Source organism: Monomorium pharaonis, chromosome 1 (genome assembly GCF_013373865.1).
Source record: "Monomorium pharaonis isolate MP-MQ-018 chromosome 1, ASM1337386v2, whole genome shotgun sequence".
Classification (NCBI taxonomy): Eukaryota; Metazoa; Arthropoda; class Insecta; order Hymenoptera; family Formicidae; genus Monomorium; species Monomorium pharaonis.
The window spans coordinates 37,778,889-37,800,565 of NC_050467.1; the positions used below are offsets into that span (position 1 = coordinate 37,778,889).

Here is a 21,677-nt window from a genome sequence, read left to right on the forward strand (position 1 = left end):
ATAAAAAGTACTTTTCTAAATAAATCATATTTAACGACACGAGAAAAAACAATTTGCAACAAGCTTTTTTGATAGTAATAAATTTGATATAATTTTTATCGAGTAAGGAGAATTATTTAAAAAGAGATGTTGAATCTCTTTCTACAAAACCCGTTATACATTTATTTCTCTCGTTTGCCTTTATATGCTGCATAGATAAAAATGGAAATGGCATCGGTTATAAATTAACTAATAATTAAGATTAATGAATTAATCTTGAACTGCAGCTTGCGTGAACAGGTTAACAATTCTTCAATTTCTAAGCACCCACGTCGACCAATTACTGGTTGAACGACGGTGCGAGACGATTTGCACTCGATCTTCGGTGGAGTGCACAGACAAAACACGTCGCTTTTCTTGGGACCGATTGCTCCCCTCACACTCGTCGCCCTCCCTCCCTGATCTGTTTACTTTCTTCGTCGCTATTCCCCGACCACACTTAAATAAGGGGCAGCAAGCACGGGAGAGAAAGAAAGAGAGAGTGAGAGAGAGAGAGAGAAAAAGAGAGAGAGAGAGGAGAGAGAGAGAGAGAGAAAGAGAGTACGAGCCACCTTACGCTAGTTCGTCAGGGACCTTCTGTCGAGACGGAGTACCGAAGTACTCTCCGGGGACAAGTCTTCGTGACAATTGTGATCAATCAGGCTGGCATTGTCTGAAACGTGACCGCACATTACCAGTCGAAAGAGTCTGAGACGCTCGTCGGCGACCGAGCGGTCGAGACGTGCTTCGTCGATCTTCTCGTAGAGAGAAGCATCGGATTTGCGCTCGCGATCGTCATCGATTACCACCCGCCGACTTTCTCCATAAGCTATAAAAGCTAACGACTCGACGAAACCGTTCGGCACAACGAGGCATAACGAGATCGTTAAACGAGGTTCGAGTCAGGATCGAAAGCAAAAGAAAACTCCAAGGATCTCAAACCGGGCGACTGTATATCGGAGACACCTTCGTCGGAAGAGAAAGAGTCCCGGGGGGACAAAAGAGTATACACGACTGTGATCTGCGAAACCTATAAGCAACGAGCTAAGAATATTAAATCGCTGTACTTCGTGCCGTCGTACGCCGACGAAAACGATCTGCGAGGTCCCTGGTGGTGCCCTTAGAGAAATCAAACAACTCCAGGCTGCAAGTCGACCGCGCGCGATCGATCGCCGTTTCGACCCCGTAAACAAGTTCCCTACGATCGATCAAACGATCGCGACAGGTGTTTTTCGGGACAGGTTAGGTGAAGAAGAAGAAAAAGACGAGGGAAGAAATTCGCGTGCCCCTCTCTCTACCCCTAGTGATCGCTCGGCATCAATGCATCCACCCAGACAGTGGGAAGGGTTGATTGCACCGGGAAGTCAACGTTGTCTCGAGACGGTGGTTCGATGTCGTCTACGAAGTATGCCATGATCATTTCCCCATGAGAGAGGCACCAATTTCCGTCATCGTCGTAGCGATCATCGTCGTGATCACGTCCCACCTGCAACGTCCGCGGCAACGTCGTTCGCTCTCGTCGTTGTCGTCGTCGTCCGAGAAAAAGTGCCAGACTGTGATACTACCCCGTGTGATAGAGAAATCATCTTGTGATCCCCCGTTTTACCTCAACGTACTCAGTAAGTCGTGTTCTATCCGGCCTCCTTATTTTAAATATCGTGTTTATTGAATTTGTGTGCCCTATGCTGCACAAAAATTAATTGCAATACGAGCAAGAATATAGTCTTCTGTTCGACGTGCTTGCTCTCTCGTCGCTCGATTCGATCGATACTTAATTTTCCGATTGTTAGCATTAGATAAAACGCGCGAAACGACTTAATTTTCGTTTTTTTTTTTGGGGGGGGGCATTTCCTGATAATTGGCGGTTTATTCCGGACGATTTGCGGTGACAGTTAATGATGTACAATGCTTTTGTACATTATTTTATTTAAAGTAAAGGAAAATTGTTATCTGCACATAAAAGTTTTATTTTGCGATTAATTTCCAGTAAATATCCAATTATAATATATTCCAATTATATATATTTCGTAGCTAAATTTATCGCATTAAATGTGTGCAATATCAATATTCTTAATTAGATATCCGCTTAATATTTTTTAAAAAATGTCAACTTTGTGCTCTTACAAAGTGATAACTGAATAAGCATATAAGACACTTTGGCTTAATATAATTTGACCTACGTTATCTTCTCCAAGATTCGTTGTAATTATTTTAAATCAGAATCGTCATTAGAGAAAGAGGAAGAGAGAGAGAAAGAGAGAGAGAGAGAGAGAGAGAGAAAGAGAAAGAGAATAGATTATCTCGAATCTCGAATTATTCGAGGACAACGGCTGACACTAATTCTAGTCACGCATGGCCGTCTCAAGTACTATGCGAGTCCTCCTCAAATTGACGCATATGAGCGTAGCACGCTTGGTGCTCGTGTACCGTGCAATTGTATTATTAGAGAGTGCATCTGCCTCTTAAAGTCTCATTTGTCCGAGCCATTTCTTCAAATTATACGTTAGCTCGATGACGCAGCCAATTAACGATCACGTGAAAATTAATGAGCCACCATAGAATCGTTAAACTTAAATCAACACAACTTTGATACGTTCATTCATTATCTTCTTTTCAATGGTCTTTTCAATATATTCGATTTATGCGAGCGCACCTTTTTACGTTTTATGTTACTCGCATTTCTTGTCTCTGCGCGAATAATTTATAACGAGTAAGTGCGCGGTTCCGTTATTCGATACGATTCTGCTCAATTGCGTGAGGTTCTGTGTACGAAGAATCAAGTATCGATTAAATTACAATGTCGGATACTTTTATTTCATAATCCGATTCTCCATCTCTCTTCGCTCTTTTGACAAAATCGAACAGTTATCACTCCACGTACGATAAATCATCTGCAAAGTGCCAATTAGGAGGACGATCTAATTTTCTCATTCAAGGAATCGCACACATGTTAGACAATGACGGAACAAAATTAAAACACACATTTATTGCTAATGACTCACGCGGAGCGATGCTTCTCTCACAACTGTAATTTTTTTCTCCTCAAATTTCTATTTTAAGAAATCCGATCGAAATGAGCACGCGTTAGAGAATAATGAAATAAAATAAACAATGAGATCAATAATCAATAATATTCGATCTACTTATAAAATTGTACTTAGAAAGCTACAAGTAAAAAGCTAATTAATATCCTCTCCATTTTCTAATATGAATATTATAATTTTTCTGAGTGATTATTGCGCTCAAAATAGAGTTCCTGTCAGTTCAAATCATTAATTTAATTTTTGATATTATTTTCGTCCGATCTATCTATATTAGTTTGCAAAATAAAGGAGTAATTGCTTATACGGGGATACTCTGTATACGATGTTTTTATTCGTGGACTTTCACAAAGTCAATCGAAATTCGCACAGTTTTGGATTAGAACTCCAGACTCCTTCGGCCTAGAAGCTATTGTTTTTCTTCACACCTGCCTGTCCGTTTGCGAGAAAATGGAAAAGTTTTCCGTCGCGTACAAATAATCGCATTCTAATCGGGAAAGTCGATCACCCCTGGCCGGTTCGCATTCGAACGGACATAAGTGCGCTCCCTCAAGTGCGCGTTTAAGTGCGGCCCGCTTACTATCTTTCCGAGTGTTATATACACGTGTTTATTACTCGTGTCTGCCGGCGGTACTTCGCTGATAATGCCAAGAGAAAAGACGAGGACAAAAATAGAAACGCGCCGGTCGTGCAAGAGAGAGTAGGCGCGAGAGAAGAAAAGAGAGCTGGAAAGAGAGAATGGGTTTGTGGGAGCAGGGAAAGGGAGGCGATCAAGCAATGCTCCGGAACGAGTCCTCTTTTCAATTTACGGGATTTTTCGCTATCATGAAATGCGTCTCATCTCTCGAGGAAGAGAGAGAAAGAGAGAGCGCCGAGAGGATCTATGTAGTTCGGTACTGTTTACAACCATTGGAGGCGCCGGACGAGAGAAGCCAATGAACGGCATACGCGTACGTTATCGACACGGTAATTGTTGTTCGTGCTAATTTTATGCGAATTTTAAGTACGATACGGTAGTATCTCACGCGTGCAAAATATGAAATATGCGTATATTTGAAGAAATTAACAGATGTTTCCTCCTTTTACGGAGAAAATTGTAATAATTTTTGCTACGCTAACACATTTCGAATTTCCGATTTGAAAATTTTCTCGCTCTGAACATTCACTCCTGCGAAAGAAAATCGATTTTGAAATTGAGGGTAAATTACGTGAAATCTCCGGAAACGCGTTTCTCACGCAAAAGATTATCCGCGTTAAAGATTACGGGACACTGGGAGATTTCTATACACCGCGCTCGGGCGCTTTTCAATTTCTGCCGGTAAATCTCGTCGATATGTCTTTTTTTTATTTGTCTTACGCTTGCGGCATGTCTGCGGCGTGCTTATCATTTTCGCGATGAGATACCGCGAGTCTCGACCGCCTGCGTTCTCGTTCATGAACACAATCACATTTATTTACCTCGTCCAGGTTCTATTTTTTTATCGATAGGCAAATACACGATTTCTTTTCGTGACTAACGATGAGAACAAACGTTCTAGATATTAAAAAGACACTCATAAACTCCCCTGCAGACTGATCTTGCGATCTTGTAAATAATACGATGAAAGAAATATTGAAGATATTGATTTTTCTAATCGATATTAACTGATCCGATTTATAAAGAGCGAAACTACTCCATGCCAAATGAATGATCTGGTCGATCTCTTGAATGTATGAAGCAATGCTCCTTAAGAATTACAAGTTGTGTTGCACGCGTGTTTTCATCATTCGCGTTACTACTAATCGCGCGAAAAAGATAAATAGAGTTAGATAACTCTATTTTATCTTTCGGCATAAACGCCGCGCCGTTTCCTTCGGTTATTGCTTAGTGTGTTGAACGCTAATTCCCAACACTATGCGATGCGCCGGAAATAGAAGTGGTCTGCCCTATATTCGCGTAACTTGTTTTGAAGGGGGCAAGTCAATGTGTCTGTTACGACAATGACTCTGGTACGCGTTTACCTAATGTTACTGCATACACCAATCGATCGTGAATAAGTTCTATCAACTTTGAAAATTAAAACAATACGTTTTATATATTTTAACGAAGACTTGATTGAAATTCGCTGATTGAAACCTCATGTCGTAATTTAAAAAAATATATATTGATGTGGAAATCAATATTCTGTCAGAATTAGCGAAAACGTGTTTAGAATCAATTTCTCTTATGGCAAGAACGTCGAGACTAACATCAGCTATCGAGTTATAAGCCATTAAAATAAAAACGAAAGACTTTACGTAAAGTCAACTTCGCAGAAAGAATAACAAAGCATTATTCATCTTTTAATATAAAATCTATTTTTGAGTCTTAACTCTCTCAAAGCTGAGTTATTAAAATTAAATATATTAAAATATTAAATATTGCAAGAAATTATTTCCATAAACAGACTTCACTTAGATTTCATTTACTTTTCATCAATTATTTTCGCTCATCTTTTAAACTTATATCGTTAATATTCTCAACACTTTGAGACTGCGTGGAATTACTGGCAAAATTATACGATATTATTACCATAGCGTCCTGCATATACATTCACGTATCAAGGCCGCTGCTGGCCTTATTTCCATTTTCGTTGATAACGTGTCTAATCGAATGCGACGTAGCCTGCAAAACAAGTCAACATTGTTCTAATCCAATCACAGACACAACAGCGTTCGCCGGTGAAACTTCGACGAGACACCGCAGAAACACCGGTGACCTATCCCAAGCAAACTAGGATAATACCCTATAGGAGATAATACCTTATGTGTAGACATATGTGTATTACCGTTATACATACGTGCCCGTGTATACATATGAAAAGTTTTATCCCATTAAAATACCACCAGGCGCAATTATCTTTTTGTTCGGAATAGCGTTGTCTCTCGCGAACGTAACCGAAACTGTTACCTATCGACGAGAGACGGATATTCGGTACGCCTCCGAAATTTACCTGAAGAAGCGAAAGATCGTCACCGTTTTGCGCCACGTGCGACGACCCTAAAATAATGACAGGAAAAGGGAAGGACTTCTCTAACAGTAAATCCGTTTGATCGCAATTATGTTGGTGTGAACAAAGGTCGCTACTGTGGACAAAGCGCGAGAAGAAGCGTGGTTTCTCTCTCTTTCTCTCTCGTTTCGTCTCTCGGAGACTCCCATCGCCGCTGCGCGTCGATTGCACGGCATCCACGGGGCAAGAGTACGCTTCCTCTCCGCCCTCCCCTTCCCCCATTGCTCTTTCTTTCTCTCGTCGCAAGATTTATATTTAAGTGAAAGATATCTAAAAATAGAGGCACCCGCCTGAATGCCGCGCCGTCGCGATTATAATATACGAGCGCATTCAATTAATCCCGATAAAACGGAGGCAACACCGAGTTTTCCCAAGGCGAACCGTGGATGCTGCGTGGTTTCTACGCTTTTAATGCCTGCCGTTGCCTAAGCGAACGGCTTGTTTAAAAAAAAAAAAAATAAAAAAAAAATACATCCGAGAACGAGAATGTCGAGTAAACTTTGTTGTCCGAACGCTGGATACGCCGGTATAATGAGACCTTATTTTAGTAAACAGTTCGTTTGGTCCGTCGTCCCAGATAACTTCATTTTTGTTCGTTTACTCGAAGGCTGCATGATGACACCGATAGATGAGATCGCTGCTCACGCAATTTTTACCCACTTCTAATAAACACGTGTTACTCTTTTTATGTAAATCCTGTTCTCCCCTTTTCTTCTAAAATCGTCTTCGACACGAACTTTGGACTAGAGATGCACAAACGACTCTAATTTTAATCTCTACAATTCGAATTCGAACCATTCGAAAATTTTGAATCTAAAATGTTCGAATACGAATCACATATATTGACAATTTTAATAAAATCATATTTAAAGTGACATATTATAAAATCAGCATTATTTTTCTTACACATCTTAAACATATTTTTTATTAACTATTATTATTTACTATATCTATATTAAAATTTTACACTTATGTTGTTAATTAAAAGTGTTGCATTTCAACGATTCTATTCGGCATTAAAAATCTTTTTAGAGTTAAAGCGGATGAAGAATAGTGAGATGATAAATTTTTGAGATGTAATTAAATAAAAACGGTGTATTATTTTCAGATGTCCGCGAATCGATTGAACGTGCTGGTGACCCTGATGCTCGCCGTCGCGCTTCTTGTGACGGAATCAGGAAATGCACAGGTGGATGGCTATCCCCAATTCAATCTGAAGCGATCCGCCGTGAGCTCGCCGCAGAAGTATTGCGGCAAGAAGCTCTCCAATGCTCTACAGATAATCTGTGATGGCGTGTACAATTCCATGTTTAAGAAGAGTGGTCAAGGTGAGTTTGAGCTAATCAATAGGGGATACACGTTCTTATCGGTCGTTTCCAACGTCAACACAACAAGTAATAGATAGATGTGCTAGTAATGTATCATTAATGAAGGCAAAAATTCGCGTTTATTTCCCCTTTTCCGAGTGATAATGTAACTAATTATTAAAGTAATTATATTTCTAAATGTATGGACATGAGAGATACCATCGTATTTTATTCTTGATATAATCATAGCGACTACTGTTTAACTAACGGTTATTCATTGATTATTTCAGCTTTAACACGAGACTTTTAAATACATATAAAAATAATAAGATAATAAAAAATATAAAATATGAAATTTTTAAGCTTAATCATTGATTAAAATAATTTATTTAAATAATTTAATTTAAATTTTAAAAAATTGTATAGGGAAAATATCTTCGTGTAATTATTTTTAATCAATTATTTATTTGCGCATCTCTATTTTAAAATATTATTTAGCCTCATTAATTTTTTTAAATCCTTAATTTATTAAATTTATAAAGAATAAAACAATTATTTTTTATAAAAGACACGAAAATACCTATTATTGAGATTTTTGGGAGCTTCTTGATTTCGTGTAATTAACGATTTTAGGAGGGGAAATTATGCATACGGAATATGTCAATGACGCTCTTGCACGCGTATAGGCATAACGATAATATTCAGGCAGGTTAATAATAGGAAATTAAAGGATAATATACAGGAAGATCTCTCGATGGCAGTCGCTTCGTAACGAAATTTGCTTTTGTAATACGGCGACATGGCCATTAATATTAATGCCGCTCGCTAATTCCTTCTTTCTCGATTAATGTCACCCGCGAGTATTTCATAACGGAGACATTGATACTTATTCTGCATAAATGTCAAATTACTGGATATCCGTAGATTCGATACCGCAGGATATTTAGAGAAGAGTATCTATTATAGATATCTAGTCTGACATTTCGAACTTGTCCACTCGTAATATTAAACTCGTGGATCTAAAACGGCTCGTTTGAAAGTATGAATGAGGCTTAATTTGCGCTGGACGTATAATTAAATGGCTCAATGTAAGAATGAGGTCAGCCTGTAATTCGTACTGCTCACTTTAGATATAGCCTCATGTTTAAAGTGAACATTACAGACTGTGCGCTGCCTGCCGATTACGAGGGAATTTTTATCGGTCGGACCCTTCAATTTTAACGGCTTCTCGAGCATGGTATTTTACAAAAGGCGACTAAGCACGCGATCAATCTGTGCCCGCAATTAACCAAGTAATCGCCAATTTGTCGCCGATGAATAATGCATGTAAGCACGTATTACATATTCCCAAGTGGAATCATAAGCCGACGCACTCTCCATAATCGTCAAATGACTTAAATACGCCGACAATCGGGGGCATTACATTTTTTAACGACGTCTTTAGTTAAGCGATTCTTTTTGCAAAAAAAAAAACGAGCGCGATAATTCACAATCAAAATTTACGTAAATCTTTTTCGGACACATATTACGGCTTATCACCGAGCTTAATCGGTCAAATAGATTCATATAATCTAACACCAAGATCTAGATGTGCCTGTACGATTTATTGATAACACGGAAAGCAAATTTTCAGCATTTACCTCGGTATTTATCTCGAATAATGTATGACAAATAAATAGATTCCTCGCTTTCTTTTACGAAATTTATAAAAAAAATCGCAATTGCTATCCAGCATGATATAAATAAAATTAGTAGTATAGTAAGTATTATTTCAGTTTTGCAACTAAACATATAGAGAAAGTTCAGCAATATTAATATAGCGACTATATTAATGAAAATGATCTACTCAGATAATTTAAAAAATCAAAACCCATAGTTTATACTTTCATGTGTTTTCAAGTTTTTCGTATAAAATCTACTAAAAACAAATCTAACTTTTTAATTTAATTGTTCTTTCGTTAATTACATTTATAATCTGTTTAAAGCATTTTACGAAATTTTGTTCTCTCTCTCTCTTTCTTTTTGTATATTACGATTGAATGTCTTCTCCAATTCGATCATCAAGAACGTTTTGAGATTTTCGAACAGTGTTCTACTTTAATTTTTACAATGCAAAAAAAAAAAACAATTGTCGCACGTAGAAATATCAATTTTGGCGTTCGCACTCAAGGTGTATGAATTTAGACGGAGTCAAACGAAAATAAACGAAACTGAGATAGAACGAGGGACTTGTTAAGTTAAAAAAAGTAAAATTTGTTGATACCCCAAAGTTTATCGGCGCCGCTACAGATTAATTTTTATTTCAGAGATGGAAATGGCCGATTACCCACTCGCCTACGACTTTCCCCCGTTCTTGTCGCCAGCGAGGGCACGGGGAATGCTGGACGGACGCTTCGCCGGCAGGCGCTACCGAAGGGAGCCGCGGGGTATCCACGAGGAATGTTGCATCAACGGGTGCACGATAAACGAACTGACCAGCTATTGCGGCCCCTAAGCGCGCGTTCGGTAACCGGTAACCCTTCGACTTTCGCTTTACTGCTCGAACACCATGCAAACCGAATAATCCCAAGAACACACATGCCCCACGCGCATATACCTCCCTTCCCTCTCCCCACACACATACATGTACACACATACATAGAGGGACATACACACACATTTCATATTACGTACGGTACACATGTTGAGAAATGTAAAACCGCATCATCGCTCATGCTGGCGACTGACTCGTGATAGTTGTGTATACATTTATACGTATGTGCGATGAAACTGACTCTTTAAACTGGTCGTGCGCGGGATTGTATCCTCTTTTTCTTGATTTTCTGTGGACGGGAAGGCAGCGGAGGGAAGACAGATCGAGTTATCGGGCGACATAATCTTGGAAGATGACATCATCAGAAATTCTGCTTCTTTTAAATTAACGACATTTGTCCGAGCAATGAGAGATAATTTTTTGCGGTTAAGAACTGTTGCTAAGGCGTTTTACTTAGCGACAGATTATATAAAGAAAGCAAAATCTGTTCTATCGAATTTAATTTTCTCTAATTTTCTAAATTTCAAATTCTCTATTTAACTAATTCTTCTCTCGCTTGCTGTACCTTGTCTACAAGTATAAAACGTTTAGGACAAACATTTTTTCGTTGCAAATCTAGTTTAAAAATCAATTTTAACTATATTCATACAATTGAAGGTATTAGAAAATTATCAAGAATGTCTTCAAAAGACGCCACTCGAATAATTTGTTATATATCGCTTAGAAAATCGTATGTAACGTTTGAAACATTTTTATGGTCGAAAGAAGCAGGGCGTTCATATTTGCGGATCAACGTGCGAATGTTAAGTCAACGAAGAAAAGGTCAACGTTGAAAAGAAGAGCCAAACGCGATTTGTATGCGCGATCTAACGTGCGTGTAATTGCGGCGGCGATCGTCGTGCGACACGTGAAAAAAACAGAGAACGTGCATGTCTGCGATGTCACGCGACTTCATGCTTGCCTTGTCCGACGAAACTGATCTTGGATTTGAACTATTAAACTGTCGTTTTTTTTTTCCTTTTTTTCGTTTATCAGGCGGCATCAGCAGGTGACGTTTCTCGTCGCGCACGCGTAACTCGATTCTTCGATCCGTATAAATTAATGCACTCGAATATTCGCATTTTTCTTATTTTAATCTTTCGACCTGCGAAAGGTTTTTACATACTTACTTTCGACCACTCTGCATACGCGTACACACCGTTAGCGATTTGTCCCGCTCGCGATTTAGAAATGTCGAAGAATTTTTTCGCGATTATCGGGGGGGGGGATACAGTCTCACTCGCATGGTGATTTTTTTTTGCGACGAACCACGGAAAGAACAGCTCGATAGTTTAGTTTCTTGTAACTTTAATTTTCTTTTTTTTTTTTTTAATGCCAAATTCGAGATTCATTCAACGATCGGGAGCGTGACAAGCTGTCGCACGGCGCGATATCCATCCGTGGTCGTTGAACGAATGTCGAATTTAATAGGACTACACTACTGTAGCTTGCGTTATTTTTAATCTGCCAGAGGCTGTGACGATTTCAAGGGGCATCTACGACTGTACTGCATATGGTGATATTATTCTTATTCGTAGAACCTGTATTCTGAATGATTATCCTTCGAGGAAAGGACCGGGATGGAGCATGAAAAATGATTGGAAAGCTCGCGTCATGCTGTATCGAAATGCAAGATCAGTTAAACTTGACATTATGAGTCGAATACGGTTGTATAGAAGAATCTAATAGTCTTAGACATTGATTCACTGTGAAAATGATACAAGTTCAAAATTTGCGACATTTATTTTGAATATTTTGAAAGTTGTATCTAAACGAAATCAATCGTGCATAAATTCGTTTTGTTATATCGAATCCATTTTATTAAACTCGATTGACAAATAACGATTGGAGAAGTGTTGCGTCGACGATACGCGATAAAGGTGAGTTTATCTAGAAGCACGAAAGCGTGGTTCTAGGAAAGCACACCTTTCCCCCTACGTTTGCATGACGACCGTGTAAACGAAACTTTGGCAGCACCGGGAAAGACCACGAGACTCCGCCGTCCTACCTTGAGAGGCATTTACGTTTTCGATAATACAAGCGTATGTAGTAAAGAATAATTTTAATTGAGAGAGGGTGTGAATACGTATACGGTGAAATACGACGAAATACAAGCCGAAATCTGATTTATTTGGCGGCCGATCTTACGTCTTTTCGAACGCACGACAGGAAAGGAAGAAGAAATGAACAAGCGTACTGTCGAAGAAGAAAAAGAAAAGAACTGAGACGAATAAACGTGTGGCGCGCCATGAACCGAACAACGCGAGATATCGTGGTGCGATCATTCGCTCGAGAAGTTTCATACTGATATCGATTCGTTTCCACCGACAGCGCTGACTTTCCGTTACGTATCGAGTGATCTCCAAATCGCATGCCATTTACCTCGTCACGCATATCTAAGTAAGAGCACGTTTCATTCCGAAGTATATATATATATATATATATATATATATATATATATATATACTGTTGTATGCTTTATCACCGAATCTGTTTTAGCGCTTAACCGAATCTCCTTCCTCTGTCCGTATCGTAGGTAAGTCTGCAAACTTGCGAGGGAATTAGCGGATAGCTAATCTGGAACAAGTTGACGCATCTCGTCGCGATTCGCGAGGGAAGTTTGGTAACATGGCAAATTCGAAGAAGCGAGCACGCACTTAGCTGCTATGCATTAACTTCTTTTTATCTTCTATATATAAATTAATATATTTTGTTCTCGCCTTGAGGACTTCAGAAAAGAGATTTTCGGAAAATCGTTTTATTATTTATTGCAGATTCAACGAAATGCCGTGAGTGTATTGTGTAACGCAATCTTTTTCGAATTTACCCGTTCGCCAAATGTTCTCCTCGTAACCAGTCATTAATGTCCATCTCCACGCGCGCTCCTCGCCTATTCGTCGTCAGATCTCTCATCATTGAATAACGCGACAAGGTGATTATAACCGCCAAGGTCGTAAGTTATTGATTAGATGCCAATTATATCGTAATCGTTTATTATTGATCATCATCGAGATTATTATGTTCCATTTGCCGCGTTAGCGCCGTCATCATGATCATTTTTATCATTCCTCATCCCCGTGTCATCGTCATAACGAGATGTGATTTCTATACATCGCTAACGTTGCTGCCGAGCTTGCTTGCCGAGCGCATTTCGACCGCGCTTCTATTTTTTCGCACTATTTTCCCATTTCCCCCCCTCTCCTCCCCGCCTTTTTCGTTTTTAGTTTCGGCAATCTCCCTCGCGCGATGACCGTAATATAATGATGGCCGAGTGAGGGTCGAGGGACGATGAAGACAGCGAAATCAGATACGTGTAAACGACGACGGATAAAATCTCTCTGATGGCACACAGACGGTAAGATAATCAGTTATATCGACTGACCAATATCGTAGAAGGCAGATATGTGTATGTACGCGCAAAGAATCGAACAGATAGCTTCGGGCCGTCTACCGACGGCTATGGAGACTGATATTCGGGCAGCGTGATTGATACGAAACGAGATATATGCCAAGTATAAACGAATATCCGTTTCCGATATTCCCCGCGTATTGTCTGTCGATAGACAAAATGTTTATACGACTTCATTGTGCCTCGGTCCTTTAGTGCGGAGAAAGAGAGAGAGAGAGAGAGAGAGAGAGAGAAAGAGAAAGATGCGGGTAGCCCTTTTGCTGCGGCTGCGAACGAGAGACAACTCATAGACGCGCTCCGGCGAGAGAGGAGCGGCGATATATTAACTACTACTACTACTTCGTAGGGCACAAGCGATGTGATTTGTATATTGAAATGTACTTCAACTTAAACGGTAAAAAAAAAACCAATGAAAATTCGTTCCCAGGAGGAATCGCGTTTCTCTGTGTTTCTGTGTGCCCACCCACATCCCCCACGTTCCAATTTCCGTAGCATTCGGGAGAGTGCGAGGACGATTAATCTCAATGATCTCAATTCTACTTGGCGTTACACTTTTATACGCACGGAATGTGCACGTCCTATTAATAATATCACTATTAATTTCCTCTGACAGATGATTCACACGACTTACTTGCTTAATGTTACTAATGGTGCGTATATTGATCGCGCGCACACGTCTAACGCAACCTTCGCGCCGACTGATATACATAACGTGCACTTTCACACACGAGGGCTTTACATCCGCGGACGATTAATCTCACGGTTTATCTCTTAAAATATTAAGTGCTCTGATCTTTATACGTCTTTACAAGTATGAGAATTTTTTTTTTTTTTTCAAAGAGAAAGAAAATCGATAATTACATATTGCTAACTACGTAAGATTCTATTTAAGTGATCCGGCGGATGGATAAGCGGTCTTCTTCAAATAAAGAATGATTAATAATAAAAAAGATTGATTGATTTGAAATCGTCTATCTTTTATTCGCGTTTGCCCGCTGCTTGGAGATCGAATCGGTTAATTCTCCCCGTAGTTAGAAGGTTAAAGAACAAGATAGCATTGCGATAGATGAATTGTGTCAATTATTAGATATAACTTGCGTGACCAACTGGTACCACGTGTCTATTTCTCTAGTCGTATTTAATGTTGTCAATCAATCACTCAGTATCACAATCAGATACCGAAAATTATTCTGCTTCTTTCTTTGTCATCTCATTGTCATCTCGATATAGATATTAATCAGTTTTCAAATACAAAAAAAATTAAATAAATAAATAATCTATTAGTCAATTTTTTAATTATTCAATTAGAATAAGTTTAGAATAGACAGAATCTTATAAGCTTTGTCTCTGAGAAAAAATTTGAAATGATTAAAACACAATTTTTTATCGCGTTTAGAGTATTCAATTATGCAAAAAAATTCAATCTTTAAATTGTTTAACCACTGACCATCTTGAAAAAACTGACTGCATAATTTCGTTACGATTATAATCAGTTTTCTACGGGATATAATCAATTTACAACAAATTTCTCCACCTGTCAACCGCGCATATACAAAACGTAAAATTTATCGTTCCATTAAAAACAAATAAACATAAGTCTAGAATCGTGTGCGCGCCTGATTATCAGCTGTCGCATCTAATTTTCACGGTCAACGAAGCCAAAGTGTGACGCACGTTTCGGTGAAAATGAGCGAACAGTTACCCCTGACTTTGATCCAATAGAATCACTAAAAAGATAAACCGCGTGGGATCTAATGTCGAGGGAGCTGACAGCGCCCGCGCGTACCAGAACGCGTCGGCGAAGTTTCCGTCAGCCCTTTTTCCCCCCTTTAGACACTTTCGTCGGTCGCGTGACACGTTGACATAAAACGGCTCGTCACTACTCTGCTGTCGTTCAGGTCAGGATGACTGGAGTATCAGTATCGACTTACCTAGCTGCTGGTTATGCCGCACGAAGCATTTACGGTCAAAGGCGAGAGCCACGGGGCGATCCGCTGATGAAGACGCGCACGGATAAGATGTAGTCAGAGATACCGTTGAAGAATGCGGAGCTTCCGGCAGCTTTCGCTCGGCACGTTCATATTCGCAACGTGTTATTGTATCACCCACGGAAAAAGTAAGCTAGTCACCTATAATTATTTAATAGGTTTTTGTTCAATCTCACGTTTACACTTATTTATATATTATAATTTATATATTCTGTTAAACCGAGAATCTGCGTGAAGAAACTAAAGATTAAATATAAACACAATGATGCGGAAATTAAATCAGTAGCAATTAGAAGCAATGAGAAGATGTCTCATGAAAATTATTCTTCTCATAAATGAGATAAATTATGTATTAATTACTTACTTTTCTTGAGATTGATAATATTGATAGCTTTGTTACTTACTTGAATGATTATAATTTAATATTAGCACTGTACACTTCTGCCGTTAATGTTAGAAAAATAGCACTGTTGCCAAACGTTACTCGCAGTTTGACGTATCATTAATGTTAATTAGGAAAGACAATATTATGCTTTCAGATGATACGTCGGCCGAACAAAGTTCCGTGGAGGCATCGATACCCGCAGAAATGAAAATAACATCTTGGAACGTGAGTCCATTGATTATAAATGTAGCTTACACACAATTGATATAAAAAATATTTTCTTCATAAATAATGTTACACTTTCTTTGGAAGAAAAGATGAAATTGATTGTTAGAAAAAAATGTGTGTTAAATTTTTCGAGGTATACGCGCGAGCAACTCTTGCCAAATAACACGTATAATCAGAGTAACTAGTAGCAAGTACTTTTGCTGTTTACCTTTGCTCGAGGATATAATGACGTTTAGTTAGGAGAAGTTGTTATATCAAGAGAAAGTAGTGATGGAATATTTGATACAACAAACTTAACGCTATTTGCACGTCAATACAACACAACATACACAGTTCTTTGAAAGTATTTGTAAAATTGTTTAATTCACATTTAATTAATTGAAGAGAATAATTTATTAGAAGAGAATAATTTTAAATCTATAATATCACCTTATTCCATCGTGCATTCAAATCTAAATTTATTTAAACAAAATATATTTTAATGCATAAATGCATTAAGAAATAATTGAATAACTGAATCTTTTAAATATCGTAAACTTAAAACTTATAACGAGTTAAATTTGTCGAAAATTTAAACATTAAAAATTGATTGAGACTTTTTTAACGACATTACGAACATTATCGTGCACAGGTGTACCGTAGAAATACCTTGTGCGATGGCACGATATTTATTTTGTTTTATCCTTCATGATGACATTAAGTGCGCATTTTTATGAGTCCACTTGACGATGAGCGATAGTAAATGTCACGATATAGCTTCAAGTGTAACAGAAAAAAATATTTGCAGCTACGCTTCTACTGTACAGTAAGAGACCTATGCATTTCTTTTACGATAATCATTCGTGACTGCACTTGTGTGTCAGTTAAACACGTTAATCAATATTAAACTTATCTTCTTCGATCTCTCACAAATTTTAATTATCAACTTTTATTTTATGAAATTAATAAAAACGTGAACTTATATAATTTTATTAATTTCTTTAATATATTTCTCTATCTCGTTTAGGAAGGAAAAAAGTACAACGAATAATGCATACAAATGGCCACCTACGAAAAAGAAAACTAACTACCGTCATGTCACGTTTGAGGTGACAATCCATCGCATGATTTATTGATCACCGACAAAATGTCCTACTTTTCCATATTGGCTAAGTGAAAAAGTTAAAACAACAACACACTCTGTGTATTGTAAAAATTCGATATTTTCTGCAATTGTCAGCCTATTGCAGAAATTAATTTTTACAACACTCTGTGTATTGTAAAAATTCGATATTTTCTGCAATTGTCAGCCTATTGCAGAAATTAATTTTTACAACACTCTGTGTATTGTAAAAATTCGATATTTTCTGCAATTGTCAGCCTATTGCAGAAATTAATTTTTACAATCCTCTGTGTATTGTAAAAATTCATCATTTTCCGCAATCGTGATATATATTTATAAATGCATATGTCTAATGTATATATGAACAAAACAAGTAATCTTCTTATTTATATTTTTTAATTAAAATGAATTATTAACACACACATTAAATTTATTATTATATAAAAATTGCACTGAAATGTATTATTGTAATATAAAAATTAATAATTTAATTTAATACAATAATTAAACATATTTGTATAAAAAATTTCCTAAAAATGGCAAAGAAGACATGTTGAGAGTCTCGAATTTGTGGTGCAGAAAGAATAAGCGGTTAATTAATGCGACGGCAGTGTGTATAGTCAGAACTTGAATAATACCACCCCCGGTAAAAACGACATCGCGTGTTTCGCGTGACGCGGTAAACAAAGAACGCTAATCGAGTAACCGAGCTGTTAGGGCTGTTGTATTACGCGACTATCGTGGCTAATAATAAATATTATGTCGAGTTTGCCACTATATATCTCCCGATATACGTCGCGCATCTTGCAATCTTCATAGCGCCCGTTAGCGTGTTCGTGCAGCCCGATATCGAACATTAAAATGTACAAACGTTCGAGTTCAGTACGCAACTAGCCGCGCACGGAATGATCGTAACATTGCGATAATGAAAAGCGCATGGATAATTAAACTATACGTCTTTGAGGGTATTTAGACATCATCCAAATATCATTGTGTGATTTGATAGGCGATATTACATACAATTGTCTAAAAAAGCGTACATATTGAATAATCAGCTCCTAAGTATAACTTGCCATCTCTTTAAGAGACAATTATGTCTATTTTAATCAACGAAATTATTCAAATCTGTATCAGACTACGCATTGAAAATTGAGAATTGCGAATTGAAAGTTAGAATTCGGCCAATCAAATAATTTTGAATTTAATTCGTTTCATTCTGATTGATGGTTTAATTCTAATTTTCAATTCGCAATATTAAATTTTTACTGCGGAGTTTAATACGGATTTTATAACTTGTAAATTAATCAACGTTATAGAGAACATCGATTTTATCCCGCAAAAACTTAATAAATTATCCACTACCAATATTAAATATATAATTAATAATTTCATTAATTTATAAGAGAGAGGGTCACAATTTTCTAAGTTTATCGCTACACAAACCTTGATTGCGAAAATGTGAAAACGTGTTATAGGACATGCCATTTTCCGGAATAGTGAAGGAGAACGGAACATGGGTAGGAAAAGGCTACGCGTTCCATTTGCTCGAGCTGCTCAGTTCAAAATTAAATTTCACATACACGATCGTGCCGCCTAAGCATCACGTGTTGGGCAACAGTCAACAGGGAATATTAAATTTGCTTTACGAAAAGGTAAGATGTGATTTCCCCTGACTAATAAATCTTGACCAATGAGCGTGTGATTTTAATATTTTAATACAATCGAACGGTGGACTGAATTCTTGCTAGAAAGGAAAACGTAATATCGAAATTGAGTGGAAACGGAAATATAGATACATTCTTTCTCATTCGGGCAGAAGGTGGACATGGCGGTGGCCTTTTTGCCCATTTTGCCGGAATTGCGGAAGTATTGCACATTCAGTGTAACCCTGGAACAAAGCGAGCTGACAGTACTGATGAAGCGACCTCAAGAATCGGCGACTGGTGGACTACTCGCACCGTTCAACGAAACTGTTTGGTTGTTGGTGCTAACCGCGGTGATTTCCTTGGGACCTATAATCTACATTCTCGCCATGTTCAGGTTTGTCGAGAGAAAGAAATCTGTGAACAAAATACGTGTGCATTACGTAACATCCTAGTTTTCAATATTGTCAATATCTCGTAGGCGGAAATTGTGGAATAAACCCGATTCCGAAAACTACAGCCTTTCCTCTTGCGTATGGTTCGTGTATAGTTGTTCGTTGAAACAAGGATCGAATATGAAAGCAACGACAGGTAAGAGACACTGCTATTTCTCGTTATTTCTCCTGACATTTTGATTGCCATCATCTTACACGTACGCACGATGTTTCTGCATTTAGTTCAATAATGTCAATTAAATGATAAGCAAAAACCTACATTCGATTAGAATGATTTATGGACACATTATCGTGACGGTCAGGATATTAGTCTTTCTTTTTTACATGTATAATTCAAAAGTGATGAACGATATTAACTATACATTATTATCCTTACGCCATTGATCGAATTAAAAAACGAATTTATTGCCGTTTGCAGACTCAACGCGGATTCTCTTCGCCACGTGGTGGATATTCATTTTGATACTGACGTCTTTCTACACGGCAAATCTTACCGCGTTCCTCACGAAGCCACAGTTTACCTTACCAATCAACAACGTGCGAGATCTAATGCGTAAAGGTTACCATTGGGTCACTTACAAAGGACGCACGCTCGACTTTTTGCTTTCTCAAGTGAGTCTTCTCGCAGGCATACCTCTAAATCTTTTTCAAGGCAGGGAATTCAGCAGACTAGTATCACGATTTTACTCAATGACCGCCGTTTCGCGATTTAAAACTGACAAGAGCTGTGCTACTACGAGTATCGATTGTTTCCACTATCAATAAAAATTAATTTTAACTTTTAACGTTGCTAGTTTTACGATGCGGAAGACTTACGTATCTTAAACGCCACACGATGGAAGGGTCCCCATATCGCGTCGTATGAGCATCCGATTAAAGATATTTTCCAAACCGTGGGGAAGAGTGAGTACTACCGACCGCCAGATCTCGAGAACACGCACATTAATAATAGATTTAAAAGAGAGATACGACGTGTAACCTGTATGCTTATTGTTACAGAAAAAGTATTCCTCGGGGAGGCTCATTTCCTTCAAAGTCTCATATTCGAGGATTACGTCAACAAAACCCGCGAGTATAAAGAGCATAAGAAGAGATGTACATACGTTATTACGCCCCACGCACTTCTCGCAACCAATAAGGCATTCGCATTCCCCTTAAACTCTACCTTGGAGAAACCGTTCAATAAAGAGTAAGCAATGAATTTTTGTGTCTAATCAAAATATTTTGATTTAAAAAAAATAACCGAGTGAAAACACGATTATCCTTTAAATAATATATTGTATTAACTACACGGTAAACTCCTGAAATCTTATAGTCATCTAAAAAGAGTGAAAATTAAACTCGTATAATTTTTCGAGCAATTCGTCACTTTAATAAGAGTCAAAATTCACGTTTCTATAAAATAAAAATTAAAGTTGTGCAATTTTCAACCAATTTTTACTTCATGAAATTTAAGAGAATTTTAATTCAATTGCTTTTTTATTATAAAAAGCTGAATATGTTTCAGACTTTTAACTTTAGTAGAATCTGGTATAATACAACACGAGAAACTGAAGAATCTGCCAATCGCGCAGATATGCCCGCTGGATCTTCGGTCCAAAGAAAGACGATTGTCGTTGGAAAATCTATCCCTAACATTTAGAGTGGTCATCGTTGGATATGCAATCGCGATAGTGATTTTCGTTGTTGAGATAGCGATCAAATGGATGGCAAACTCTAATAAACGGCGAAAGAAGATTGGCAAATGGTACGATCGCACGTCGCTCTGCAGCAGGTGGAAACGAAGATCAAAAGAATCTGTACTCCCGCAACTGGTCTACACTACTAAGAATCAGCTGTTCGACAAACGGGTCAATTTGCAGAAGATAAACATGCGGCCGCCATATCCAAACTTTCTGCACAATGTCACTAAGACGAAAAAACATATTAACGGGCGCGATTATTACATCGTGCTGGATCGTTACGGCGATCAGAGACTAATACCCATTCGCACTCCGTCCGCGTTTCTATTTCAGTACACGGCGTAGCCCGGAGAGAATGGTTTTCACGTCCGAACCGGCGAACCGTGGCAAATCATCGGCGGAATTCATACAAAATTTCCATAATTTCGTACAAATTGCATACTAAGCGCTGTTAATTTGTGTACGCCGAAAATTGTACAATCATCAATCATATAGTCGATTTATCGACATAATGTAATATTATTCAGTGAAATAGCGTTCCTAGTTATTATAGAACTTTACGTACATATTTTACGTCCAGGTATTAATTATTTTTTACATAAAATGTGCATATTAAATATACATAAAAATTATATACAATAAGTAAAATATTGAGTACAGAGAATAAGATGGAAATATATATAAAAAGACAAATAAGTCCAATTTCTTTTCGTTGGAGAATAAATGTCTAGTCTTTATAAAAAATTTCAATGAAAAAAATTAATAAAACCTTATTATGCACAGAATTAAATGTTAATAATCTTTCTACCTTTCCCAAT

At 37.8% G+C, this 21,677-nt stretch overlaps 2 protein-coding genes across 4 annotated transcripts; both read left to right on the plus strand.

Moving 5' to 3' along the window:
- The first annotated feature begins 66 nt into the window (after positions 1-66).
- Positions 67-13,803, plus strand: LOC105832901 (LIRP). The gene is given in 4 exon segments (XM_012674223.3): positions 67-1,612; positions 1,614-1,637; positions 7,197-7,416; positions 9,702-13,803. Coding segments are annotated over 4 exon segments (600 nt in total). The 5' UTR covers positions 67-1,444; the 3' UTR covers positions 9,890-13,803.
- A 147-nt stretch (positions 13,804-13,950) lies between these two features.
- On the plus strand, positions 13,951-21,644 carry LOC105834657 (glutamate receptor ionotropic, delta-1). Of its 3 annotated transcripts, none has more exons than XM_012677309.3 (9): positions 13,951-15,492; positions 15,904-15,974; positions 18,555-18,731; positions 18,896-19,119; positions 19,204-19,313; positions 19,596-19,789; positions 19,972-20,080; positions 20,177-20,366; positions 20,685-21,644. In XM_012677309.3, the coding sequence occupies exons 1-9, from the start codon at positions 15,420-15,422 to the stop codon at positions 21,202-21,204; spliced, it is 1,668 nt and encodes a 555-aa protein (XP_012532763.2). In that variant the 5' UTR covers positions 13,951-15,419; the 3' UTR covers positions 21,205-21,644. The 3 variants fall into 3 exon arrangements, with proteins under 3 accessions (XP_012532763.2, XP_036143482.1, XP_036143486.1); XM_036287589.1 differs by having other exon boundaries at positions 18,899-19,119; XM_036287593.1 differs by lacking the exon at positions 15,904-15,974 and having other exon boundaries at positions 15,474-15,492.
- The last annotated feature ends 33 nt before the right edge of the window (positions 21,645-21,677 follow it).

Coding starts and splice junctions, on each gene's coding strand:
- LOC105834657 (XM_012677309.3), top strand. CDS start 15,420: ATGCGGAGCTTCCGGCAGCTTTCGCTCGGCACGTTCATATTCGCAACG. Junction 15,975..18,554: donor TGAAAATAACATCTTGGAAC/GTGAGTCCATTG, acceptor AACGTGTTATAG/GACATGCCATTTTCCGGAAT. Junction 19,314..19,595: donor GAATATGAAAGCAACGACAG/GTAAGAGACACT, acceptor TGCCGTTTGCAG/ACTCAACGCGGATTCTCTTC.